General features: G+C 42.9%; 1 protein-coding gene across 2 annotated transcripts in view; it reads left to right on the forward strand.

Annotated features, from left to right (window-relative positions):
* sox2 (SRY-box transcription factor 2) overlaps positions 1–9,419 on the forward strand; it is a 271,083-nt gene extending 261,664 nt beyond the window's left edge. The window contains exon 5 of one of the 2 annotated variants that reach the window (XM_061883853.1): positions 8,904–9,419. In XM_061883853.1, coding sequence (XP_061739837.1) covers positions 8,904–8,913 — 10 coding nt within the window. In that variant the 3' untranslated portion in view covers positions 8,914–9,419. The remainder of the gene's footprint in view (positions 1–8,903) is intronic. The other variant, XM_061883852.1, reaches the window with a different exon arrangement.
* Positions 9,420–13,473: the final 4,054 nt, after the last annotated feature.

A 13,473-nucleotide genomic window follows, 5' to 3' on the forward strand; every position in this document is an offset into this window, starting at 1 on the left:
AGGTCTCTGCTTTTTGCTTCATCTGTCCAGGTTCTTCAGCTCTCACTGGATCAGTTCGCAACCGAATAAAAAGCGGCCGGAATGAGAATCAGTACCTCCTAGTCCGAGTCCATGGTTCTCGCCGGGAAAAGGGTGGAGTGCCATCTCCGGGGATGGGAACGTAGATCGACCGGTAAATTGAAAGCTTTGCCTTCCGGCTCAGTTCTTTCTTCACCACAACGGATCGATACAGCGTCCGCATTTCTGAATACGCCGCACCGATCCGCCTGATCGGACTGTCTGATTGTGGCGGTCAGCTCCCTGTATGGTCAGCGTCAGAGCTTGGTCCGCATTGTAAGTCGGACACGTTTCCAGTGAGGGTTGGACTCCGCCAAAGCTGCCCTTTGTCACCCATTCGGTTCATAACGTTTATGGACAAAATTTCCAGGCGCACTCAAGGCGTTGAGGGGATCCGGTTTGGTGGCTGCGGGATTAGGTCTCTGCTTTTTGCTTCATCTGTCCAGGTTCTTCAGCTCTCACTGGATCAGTTCGCAACCGAATATAAAGCGGCCGGAATGAGAATCAGTACCTCCTAGTCCGAGTCCATGGTTCTCGCCGGGAAAAGGGTGGAGTGCCATCTCCGGGGATGAAACGTAGATCGACCAGTAAATTGAAAGCTTTGCCTTCCGGCTCAGTTCTTTGATCACCACAACGGATCGATACAGCGTCCGCATTACTGAATACGCCGCACCGATCCGCCTGATCGGACTGTCTGATTGTGGCGGTCAGCTCCCTGTATGATCAGCGTCAGAGCTTGGTCCGCATTGTAAGTCGGACACGTTTCCAGTGAGGGTTGGACTTCGCCAAAGCTGCCCTTTGTCACCCATTCGGTTCATAACGTTTATGGACAACATTTCTAGGCGCACTCAAGGCGTGGAGGGGATCCGGTTTGGTGACTGCGGGATTAGGTCTCTGCTTTCTGCAGATGATGTGGTCCTGATGGCTTCATCTGACCGGGATCTTCAGCTCTCACTGGATCGGTTCGCAACCGAGTGTGAAGCGACTGGGATGAGAATAGAAATAGAATAGAAAGTACTTTATTATGAATAAGCACCTCAAAGTCCGAGTCCATGGTTCTCGCCCGGAAAAGGATGGGATGCCATCTCCGGGTTGGGGAAGAGACCCATGCCCCAAGTGGAGGAGTTCAAGTACCTCGGAGTCTTGTTCACGAGTGAGGGAAGAGTGGATGGTGAGATCGACAGGCGGGTCGGTGCGGCGTCTTCAGTAATGCGGACGTTGTACCGATCCGTTGTGGTGAAGAAGGAGCTGAGCCGGAAGGCGAAGCTCTCAATTTACCGGTCGATCTACGTTCCCATCCTCACCTATGGTCATGAGCTTTGGGTCATGACCGAAAGGATAAGATCACGGGTACAAGCGGCCCAAATGAGTTTGGGTCTCTCCCTTAGAGATAGGGTGAGAAGCTCTGCCATCCGGGAGGAACTCAGAGTAAAGTTGCTGCTCCTCCACATGGAGAGGAGCCAGATGAGGTGGTTCGGGCATCTGGTCAGGATGCCACCTGAACGCCTCCCTAGGGAGGTGTTTAGGGCACGTCCAACCGGTAGGAGGCTACGGGGAAGACCCAGGACACGTTGGGAAGACTATGTCTCCCGGCTGGCCTGGGAACTCCAGGAAGATCTGGACGAAGTAGCTGGGGAGAGGAAAGTCTGGGTTTCCCTGCTTAGGCTGCTGTCCCCGCGACCTGACCTCGGATAAGCGGAAGAAAAGGATGGATGGATGGATGAATTCTGTTTTTTATCTACGATTTACACAACGTGCCAACCTCAGTGAAAACAAAGAAGATGCTTATTATAACTTATAAATGTAACGTATATAATTTCAGTGTTTTTTGGAGTTATTATTGGATCCACGCATTTCTAACAAAAATAACCTGTGAACTTCATGTAAAAAATGAGGTATGGAACTTCATCATAATTGATGTAACTATCTGCACGGCCTAAAAAAAACAAAAAAAATTCCGATAATTTCTCCGTAATGACAAATCGTCTTCACTGGCAGACGGCGATAATTGCAGGCAGACATTTCTGGTGAGGATGAGTGAGGGTATATTTAAAAAAAATAAAAAAAAAAAGGTTGGAGGGGGGGCGATCGGCTAATTCCAAGACTATTTATTTTCCCCGTCGCCTGTCCTGCTTTCCAATTACTTAATGCTATTTAAACACACTCCAGCTGACACATACACACATTAACGCTCCTCCGGAATAAGTCGCAGGATAATTGTATTTGATAAATGACGGGGGGGGGGGGGGGGATCCATCAAGAGGAAGCCGGCTGTACTAAAAATGAGAATAGACAATTATCAAAAAAAAAAGGGACAGGCCTTTCATTTGAAAACACACTCAGGGAGGCAGTTAAAGACTAAGCTGTTCGAAGAGATGCTCGACAAATGATTTTTTTTTATTTTTTTTACGCATTTTGAATTATAGCACATTGCGACACAATTTCCTGCTGGTCCTCGTCTCAGAGCGGTGATTGACCGTTTCAGTCCGGACAAAAAAACAGACATTGTGTTACATAAACAGCAATAAGGAGTATTCAACACAAACAACAATAGACTATTGCATGTTTTGCATGTGTACTCCAGTCTGTAGATAGACCCAGTTGATCTTGGCCCCCTCGTCCGGATGAAGAAGTGCTGGCTCTCCAAAGTCGGGACCCGGGGTGGACCGCTCCCCTGTGCATCGGTTGGGGACATCTCTGAGCTGCTGACCTGTCTCTGCTCGGGATGGTCTCCTGCTGAACCCACTATGGACTGGACTCTCACTATTATGTTAGATCCACTATGGACTGGACTCTCACTATTATGTTAGATCCACTATGGCCTGGACTCTCACTATTATGTTAGATCCACTATGGACTGGACTCTCACTAGTCTGTTAGATCCACTATGGACTGGACTCTCACTATTATGTTAGATCCACTATGGACTGGACTCTCACACTATTATGTTAGATCCACTATGGACTGGACTCTCACACTATTATGTTAGATTCACTATGGACTGGACTCTCACTATTATGTTAGATCCACTATGGACTGGGCTCTCACACTATTATGTTAGATCCACTATGGACTGGACTCTCACTATTATGTTAGATCCACTATGGACTGGACTCTCACACTATTATGTTAGATTCACTATGGACTGGACTCTCACTATTATGTTAGATCCACTATGGACTGGACTCTCACACTATTATGTTAAATCCACTATGGACTGGACTCTCACTATTATGTTAGATCCACTATGAACAGGACTCTCACTATTATGTTGGATCCACTATGGACTGGACTCTCACACTATTATGTTAGATCCACTATGGACTGGACTCTCACTATTATGTTAGATCCACTATGGACTGGGCTCTCACACTATTATGTTAGATCCACTATGGACTGGACTCTCACTATTATGTTAGATCCACTATGGACTGGACTCTCACACTATTATGTTAGATTCACTATGGACTGGACTCTCACTATTATGTTAGATCCACTATGGACTGGACTCTCACTATTGTGTTTGATCCACTATGAACTGGACTCTAACTATTATGTTAGATTCACTATGAACTGGACTCTCACTATTATGTTAGATCCACTATGGACTGGACTCTCACACTATTATGTTAGATTCACTATGGACTGGACTCTCACTATTATGTTAGATCCACTATGGACTGGACTCTCACTATTGTGTTTGATCCACTATGAACTGGACTCCAACTATTATGTTAGATTCACTATGAACTGGACTCTCACTATTATGTTGGATCCACTATGGACTGGACTCTCACTATTATGTTAGATCCACTATGGACTGGACTCTCACATAATTATGTTAGATCCACTATGGACTGGACTCTCCCTATTGTGTTGGATCCACTATGGACTGGACTCTCACTATTATGTTAGATCCACTATGGAGTGGACTCTCACTATTATGTTAGTACCACTATGGACTGGACTCTCACTATTATGTTAGATTCACTATGGACTGGACTCTCACACTATTATGTTAGATCCACTATGGACTGGACTCTCACTATTATGTTAGTACCACTATGGACTGGACTCTCACTATTATGTTAGATTCACTATGGACTGGACTCTCACTATTATGTTAAATCCACTATGGACTGGACTCTCACTATTTTGTTAGATCCACTATGAACGGGACTCTCACTATTATGTTGGATCCACTATGGACTGGACTCTCACGCTATTATGTTAGATCCACTATGGACTGGACTCTCACACTATTATGTTAGATTCACTATGAACTGGACTCTCACTATTATGTTAGATCCACTATGGACTGGACTCTCACACTATTATGTTAGATTCACTATGAACTGGACTCTCACTATTATGTTAGATTCACTATGGACTGGACTCTCACTATTGTGTTTGATCCACTATGAACTGGACTCCAACTATTATGTTAGATTCACTATGAACTGGACTCTCACTATTATGTTGGATCCACTATGGACTGGACTCTCACTATTATGTTAGATCCACTATGGACTGGACTCTCACATAATTATGTTAGATCCACTATGGACTGGACTCTCCCTATTGTGTTGGATCCACTATGGACTGGACTCTCACTATTATGTTAGATCCACTATGGAGTGGACTCTCACTATTATGTTAGTACCACTATGGACTGGACTCTCACTATTATGTTAGATTCACTATGGACTGGACTCTCACACTATTATGTTAGATCCACTATGGACTGGACTCTCACTATTATGTTAGTACCACTATGGACTGGACTCTCACTATTATGTTAGATTCACTATGGACTGGACTCTCACTATTATGTTAAATCCACTATGGACTGGACTCTCACTATTTTGTTAGATCCACTATGAACGGGACTCTCACTATTATGTTGGATCCACTATGGACTGGACTCTCACGCTATTATGTTAGATCCACTATGGACTGGACTCTCACACTATTATGTTAGATTCACTATGAACTGGACTCTCACTATTATGTTAGATCCACTATGGACTGAACTCTCACTTTTATGTTAGATCCACTATGGACTGGAATCTCACTATTATGTTAGATCCACTATGGACTGGACTCTCACTATTATGTTAGATTCACTATGGACTGGACTCTCACTATTATGTTGGATCCACTATGGACTGGACTCTCACTATTATGTTAGATCCACTATGGACTGGACTCTCACTATTATGTTAGATCCACTATGGACTGAACTCTTACTATTATGTTAGATCCACTATGGACTGAACTCTTACTATTATGTTAGATCCACTATGGACTGGACTCTCACTATTATGTTAGATCCACTATGGACTGGACTCTCACTATTATGTTAGATCCACTATGGACTGAACTCTTACTATTATGTTAGATCCACTATGGACTGAACTCTTACTATTATGTTAGATCCACTATGGACTGGACTCTCACTATTATGTTAGATCCACTATGGACTGGACTCTCACTATTATGTTAGTACCACTATGGACTGGACTCTCACTATTATGTTAGATTCACTATGGACTGGACTCTCACTATTATGTTAAATCCACTATGGACTGGACTCTCACTATTTTGTTAGATCCACTATGAACGGGACTCTCACTATTATGTTGGATCCACTATGGACTGGACTCTCACGCTATTATGTTAGATCCACTATGGACTGGACTCTCACACTATTATGTTAGATTCACTATGAACTGGACTCTCACTATTATGTTAGATCCACTATGGACTGGACTCTCACACTATTATGTTAGATTCACTATGAACTGGACTCTCACTATTATGTTAGATTCACTATGGACTGGACTCTCACTATTGTGTTTGATCCACTATGAACTGGACTCCAACTATTATGTTAGATTCACTATGAACTGGACTCTCACTATTATGTTGGATCCACTATGGACTGGACTCTCACTATTATGTTAGATCCACTATGGACTGGACTCTCACATAATTATGTTAGATCCACTATGGACTGGACTCTCCCTATTGTGTTGGATCCACTATGGACTGGACTCTCACTATTATGTTAGATCCACTATGGAGTGGACTCTCACTATTATGTTAGTACCACTATGGACTGGACTCTCACTATTATGTTAGATTCACTATGGACTGGACTCTCACACTATTATGTTAGATCCACTATGGACTGGACTCTCACTATTATGTTAGTACCACTATGGACTGGACTCTCACTATTATGTTAGATTCACTATGGACTGGACTCTCACTATTATGTTAAATCCACTATGGACTGGACTCTCACTATTTTGTTAGATCCACTATGAACGGGACTCTCACTATTATGTTGGATCCACTATGGACTGGACTCTCACGCTATTATGTTAGATCCACTATGGACTGGACTCTCACACTATTATGTTAGATTCACTATGAACTGGACTCTCACTATTATGTTAGATCCACTATGGACTGAACTCTCACTTTTATGTTAGATCCACTATGGACTGGAATCTCACTATTATGTTAGATCCACTATGGACTGGACTCTCACTATTATGTTAGATTCACTATGGACTGGACTCTCACTATTATGTTGGATCCACTATGGACTGGACTCTCACTATTATGTTAGATCCACTATGGACTGGACTCTCACTATTATGTTAGATCCACTATGGACTGAACTCTTACTATTATGTTAGATCCACTATGGACTGAACTCTTACTATTATGTTAGATCCACTATGGACTGGACTCTCACTATTATGTTAGATCCACTATGGACTGGACTCTCACTATTATGTTAGATCCACTATGGACTGAACTCTTACTATTATGTTAGATCCACTATGGACTGAACTCTTACTATTATGTTAGATCCACTATGGACTGGACTCTCACTATTATGTTAGATCCACTATGGACTGGACTCTCACTATTATGTTAGATCCACTATGGACTAGACTCTCACTATTATGTTAGATCCACTATGGACTGGACTCTCACTATTATGTTAGATCCACTATGGACTAGACTCTCACTATTATGTTAGATCCACTATGGACTGGACTCTCACTATTATGTTAGATCCACTATGGACTGGACTCTCACACTATTATGTTAGATTCACTATGGACTGGACTCTCACTATTATGTTAGATCCACTATGGACTGGAATCTCACTATTATGTTAGATCCACTATGGACTGGACTCTTACTATTATGTTAGATCCACTATGGACTGGACTCTTACTATTATGTTAGCTCCAATATGGACTGGACTCTCACTATTATGTTAGATCCACTGTGGACTGGACTCTTACTATTATGTTAGATCCACTATGGACTGGAATCTCACTATTATGTTAGATCCACTATGGACTGGACTCTCACTTTTATGTTGGATCCACTATGGACTGGAATCTCACTATTATGTTAGATCCACTATAGACTGGACTCACACTATTACGTTAGAGCCACTATGGACTGGACTCTCACTATTATGTTAGATCCACTATGGACTGAACTCTTACTATTATGTTAGATCCACTATGGACTGGACTCTCACTATTATGTTAGATTCACTATGGACTGGACTCTCACTATTATGTTAGATCCACTATGGACTGGACTCTCACTATTATGTTAGATCCACTATGGACTGAACTCTTACTATTATGTTAGATCCACTATGGACTGGACTCTTACTATTATGTTAGATCCACTATGGACTGGAATCTCACTATTATGTTAGATCCACTATGGACTGGACTCTCACTTTTATGTTAGATCCACTATGGACTGGAATCTCACTATTATGTTAGATCCACTATGGACTGGACTCTCACTATTATGTTAGATCCACTATGGACTGAACTCTTACTATTATGTTGGATCCACTATGGACTGGAATCTCACTATTATGTTAGATCCACTATGGACTGGACTCTCACTTTTATGTTAGATCCACTATGGACTGGAATCTCACTATTATGTTAGATCCAATATGGACTGGACTCTCACACTATTATGTTAGATCCTCTATGGACTGGACTCTCACTTTTATGTTAGATTCACTATGGACTGGACTCTCACTATTATGTTAGATTCACTATGGACTGGACTCTCACTACTATGTTGGATCCACTATGGACTGGACTCTCACACTATTACGTTAGAGCCACTATTGACTGGACTCTTACTATTATGTTAGATCCACTATGGACTGGACTCTCACAATATTATGTTAGATCCACTATGGACTGGACTCTCACAATATTATGTTGGACCCACTATGGTGTGTGTGTGTGTGGCAATGCTTACTTAATGGGGACATTGCTCTGTTTACACAGTCACCTTTAGGGGACTTCCGACGGTATGTGGACCCAAAAAAAAACAGGTCCCCTACAACCTGTAGAAAAGGTGGTCCCCACAAGTCATGAACAACAACTTGGTCCCCATTCCAAACGATAAGCAGTATGTGTGTTTGTGTGTGTGTGCATGCAGAAACCTGATCCCTCCACAACAGCGTCTCCACTTATCTTACTCGCCTAATTTAGAAATTCCTACTTGAATTACAAATGCAACCGGCTTAATATTGCAGAAAAACACAAAAGCGTTTCTTCAACATTTATTTTTCCCCCATTATTCCTTAAAAGCAGCGACTCCTTCCCTACTCTGCACGGATCCCTTCATCCTGCATGGATGATTGCACCCGGCCAGAGAAGACTTTCATGTGGATACACTAACCTGCTTATGTTTCTCTCTCTCTCCATCTCTCTCTCTTTCTCTCTCTCTTCCAGCATCATACTAACCTCACTTTCTCTTTTTTGGTGCAGGAGCCGCTGAATGTGTTACATCAGACCAAAGGGCCACCGGGCCCAGACGCTGACATCACACGGACACACAATCACATCACCGGGCGGACGCCGGTTCCGGATTTGTCCGTGGTCCGAGTGAAGCAAAGTGAACAATCAAGCTGAACGGATCCAAACTGGATTGAAAATGAAAAAAAAAAAAATTAAAAAGACGAACAGGAGGAGACCCTGCCTCATTATTTACTATGTCTCTATGTACATAATCATTTTATGTATATTTATTTTCTAACATAATAGTGAGAGTCCAGTCCATAGTGGATCTACTATAATAGTGAGAGTCCAGTCCATAGTGGATCTAACAGACTAGTGAGAGTCCAGTCCATAGTGGATCTAACATAATAGTGAGAGTCCAGTCCATAGTGGATCTAACAGACTAGTGAGAGTCCAGTCCATAGTGGATCTAACATAATAGTGAGAGTCCAGTCCATAGTGGATCTAACATAATAGTGAGAGAGTCCAGTCCATAGTGGATCTAACATAATAGTGAGAGTCCAGTCCATAGAGGATCTAACATAATAGTTTGAGAGTCCAGTCTATAGTGGATCTAACATAATAGTGAGAGTCCAGTCCATAGTGGATCTAACATAATAGTGAGAGTCCATTCCATAGTGGATCTAACAGACTAGTGAGAGTCCAGTCCATAGTGGATCTAACATAATAGTGTGAGAGTCCAGTTCATGGTGGATCTAACATAATATTGTGAGAGTCCAGTTCAGAGTGGGTCAAACATAATAGTGAGAGTCCAGTCCATAGTGGATCTAACATAATATTGTGAGAGTCCAGTTCATAGTGGATCTAACATAATATTGTGAGAGTCCAGTTCAGAGTGGGTCAAACATAATAGTGAGAGTCCAGTCCATAGTGGATCTAACATAATATTGTGAGAGTCCAGTTCATAGTGGATCTAACAGAATAGTGGGAGTCCAGTCCATAGTGGATCTAACATATTATTAAGAGAGTCCATTCCATATTGGATCTAACATAATATTGTGATAGTCCAGTCCATAGTGGATCTACTATAATAGTGAGAGTCCAGTCCATAGTGGATCTAACATAATAGTGAGAGTCCAGTTCAGAGTGGGTCAAACATGATAGTGTAAGAGTCCAGTCCATAGTGGATCTAACATAATATTGTGAGAGTCCAGTTCATAGTGGATTTAACATAATAGTGAGAGTTCTGTCCATAGTGGATCTAACATAAGAGTGAGAGTCCAGTCCATAGTGGATCTAACATAATAGTGAGAGTCCAGTCCATAGTGGATCTAACATAATAGTGGGAGTCCAGTCCATAGTGGGTCTAACATAATAGTGTGAGAGTCCAGTCCATAGTGGATCTAACATAATATTGTGAGAGTCCAGTCCATAGTGGATCTAACATAATATTGTGAGAGTCCAGTCAATAGTGGATCTAACATAATAGTGTGAGAGTCCAGTCCATAGTGGATCTAACATAATATTGTGAGAGTCCAGTCCATAGTGGATCTAACATAATATTGTGAGAGTCCAGTCCATAGTGGATCTAACATAATAGTGAGAGTCCATTCCATAGTGGGTCTAACATGATGGTGTAAGAGTCCAGTCCATAGTGGATCTAACATAATATTGTGAGAGTCCAGTTCATAGTGGATCTAACATAATATTTTGAGAGTCCAGTCCATAGTGGGGCCAGCAGGAGACCATCCTGAGTGGAGACAGGTCAGCAACGCAGAGATGTCCCCAACCAATGCACAGGCGAGGAGTTCAAGTACCTAGGAGTCTTGTTCACGAGTGGGGGAAGAGTGGATGGTGAGATCGACAGGCGGATCGGTGCGGCGTCTTCAGTAATGCGGACGCTGTACCGATCCGTTGTGGTGAAGAAGGAGCTGAGCCGGAAGGCAAAGCTCTCAATTTACCGGTCGATCTACGTTCCCATCCTCACCTATGGTCATGAGCTTTGGGTCATGACCGAAAGGATAAGATCACGGGTACAAGCGGCCCAAATGAGTTTGGGTCTCTCCCTTAGAGATAGGGTGAGAAGCTCTGCCATCCGGGAGGAACTCAAACTAAAGCCGTTGCTCCTCCACATCGAGAGGAGTCAGATGAGGGGGTTCGGACATCTGGTCAGGATGCCACCCGAACGCCTCCCGAGGGAGGTGTTTAGGGCACGTCCAACCGGTAGGAGGCCACGGGGAAGACCCAGGACACGTTGGGAAGACTATGTCTCCCGGCTGGCCTGGGAACGCCTCGGGATCCCCCGGGAAGAGCTAGACGAAGTGGCTGGGGAGAGGGAAGTCTGGGCTTCCCTGCTTAGGCTGCTGCCCCCGCGACCCAACCTCGGATAAGCGGAAGATGATGGATGGATGGATGGACGAACAGGAGTTACTGTTGGATGTGCGCAAGAGAAAAAGCTCACGCAAAATATTGATAGTAAAATTGATTTATTACGGGTTGTTTGGAGCAGGTGGTGTGCTTCGCCATAACTGTAGTAGTGTGTTGTTCCCTTAAAGTGAAGTGAATTATGTTTATATAGCGCTTTTCTCTAGTGACTCAAAGCACTTTTACATAGTGAAACCCAATATCTAAGTTACATTTAAGACAGGGGTAGGGAACCTATGGCTCTAGAGCCGGATGTGGCTCTTTTGATGACTGCATCCGGCTCTCAGATAAATCTTAGCTGTCATTGCTTAAAGCGATAATTATGAATAATTTCGCTGGTAAATAACGTGCAAAATACAAAAAATTCTCATGCATTTAAATCCATCCATCCGTTTTCTACCGCACCTGTTCAAGAAGTCGCAATAATGCTAAGAAGTATGGGGCGGCGTAGCTCGGTTGATAGAGTGGCCGTGCCAGCAACTTGAGGGTTGCAGGTTCGATTCCCGCTTCCGCCATCCTAGTCACTGCCGTTGTGTCCTTGGGCAAGACACTTTACCCACCTGCTCCCAGTGCCACCCACACTGGTTTAAATGTAACCTAGATATTGGGTTTCACTATGTAAAGCGCTTTGAGTCACTAGAGAAAAGCGCTATATAAATGTAATTCACTTCACTTCACTAGTCACTGCCGTTGTGTCCTTGGGCAAGACACTTTTACCCACCTGCTCCCAGTGCCACCCACACTGGTTTAAATGTAACTTAGATATCGGGTTTCACTATGTAAAGCGCTTTGAGTCACTAGAGAAAAGCGCTATATAAATGTAATTCACTTCACTTCACTTCACTAGTCACTGCCGTTGTGTCCTTGGGCAAGACACTTTACCCACCTGCTCCCAGGTTTAAATGTAACTTAGATATTGGGTTTCACTATGTAAAGCGCTTTGAGTCACTAGAGAAAAGCGCTATATAAATGTAATTCACTTCACTTCACTTCACTTCACTAGTCACTGCCGTTGTGTCCTTGGGCAAGACACTTTACCCACCTGCTCCCAGGTTTAAATGTAACTTAGATATCGGGTTTCACTATGTAAAGCGCTTTGAGTCACTAGAGAAAAGCGCTATATAAATATAATTCACTTCACTTCACTTCACTAGTCACTGCCGTTGTGTCCTTGGGCAAGACAATTTACCCACCTGCTCCCAGTGCCACCCACGCTGGTTTAAATGTAACTTAGATATTGGGTTTCACTATGTAAAGCGCTTTGAGTCACTAGAGAAAAGTGCTATATATAAATGTAATTCACTTCACTTCACTTCACTAGTCACTGCCGTTGTGTCCTTGGGCAAGACACTTTACCCACCTGCTCCCAGTGCCACCCACACTGGTTTAAATGTAACCTAGATATCGGGTTTCACTATGCAAAGCGCTTTGAGTCACTAGAGAAAAGCGCTATATAAATGCAATTCACTTCACTTCACTAGTCACTGCCGTTGTGTCCTTGGGCAAGACACTTTACCCACCTGCTCCCAGGTTTAAATGTAACTTAGATATCGGGTTTCACTATGTAAAGCGCTTTGAGTCACTAGAGAAAAGCGCTATATAAATATAATTCACTTCACTTCACTAGTCACTGCCGTTGTGTCTTTGGGCAAGACAATTTACCCACCTGCTCCCAGTGCCACCCACACTGGTTTAAATGTAACTTAGATATTGGGTTTCACTATGTAAAGCGCTTTGAGTCATTAGAGAAAAGCGCTATATAAATATAATTCACTTGACTTCATGTGACGACTCCTTTTAGAGGCGGCCTCATTGATGTTGACTATGGAACTCCTGAATAAACAGAGGGGACGCGGTACCTGAATCTTAGAGCGTAGGGCGAGACTGCGACTAATTGCGCAGCGCCATGCGTTCTCCTCATGAGCTAAATTGAACTCTGTCTCTGCATGGTTCCTTGCTTCTTGTCTCATTATTAGATGTCATCAGTGTTTGAACCTGACTGTGATGCACTGATTTTTTGTGTGTCCGTTATGTCTCTTGAATACCAATAAAGGTCTGACTATTCAATTAACATACGTATAATTAAATGTTTTAAATGTATTTTGTGTTTGTAATTTGCCAACAGGGTAGTATTATATGTTTTGTGTGTTTTTATTTTACTTTGGGAAATGGCTTA

This window comes from Nerophis ophidion, linkage group LG22 (genome assembly GCF_033978795.1).
Source record: "Nerophis ophidion isolate RoL-2023_Sa linkage group LG22, RoL_Noph_v1.0, whole genome shotgun sequence".
NCBI lineage: Eukaryota > Metazoa > Chordata > Actinopteri > Syngnathiformes > Syngnathidae > Nerophis > Nerophis ophidion.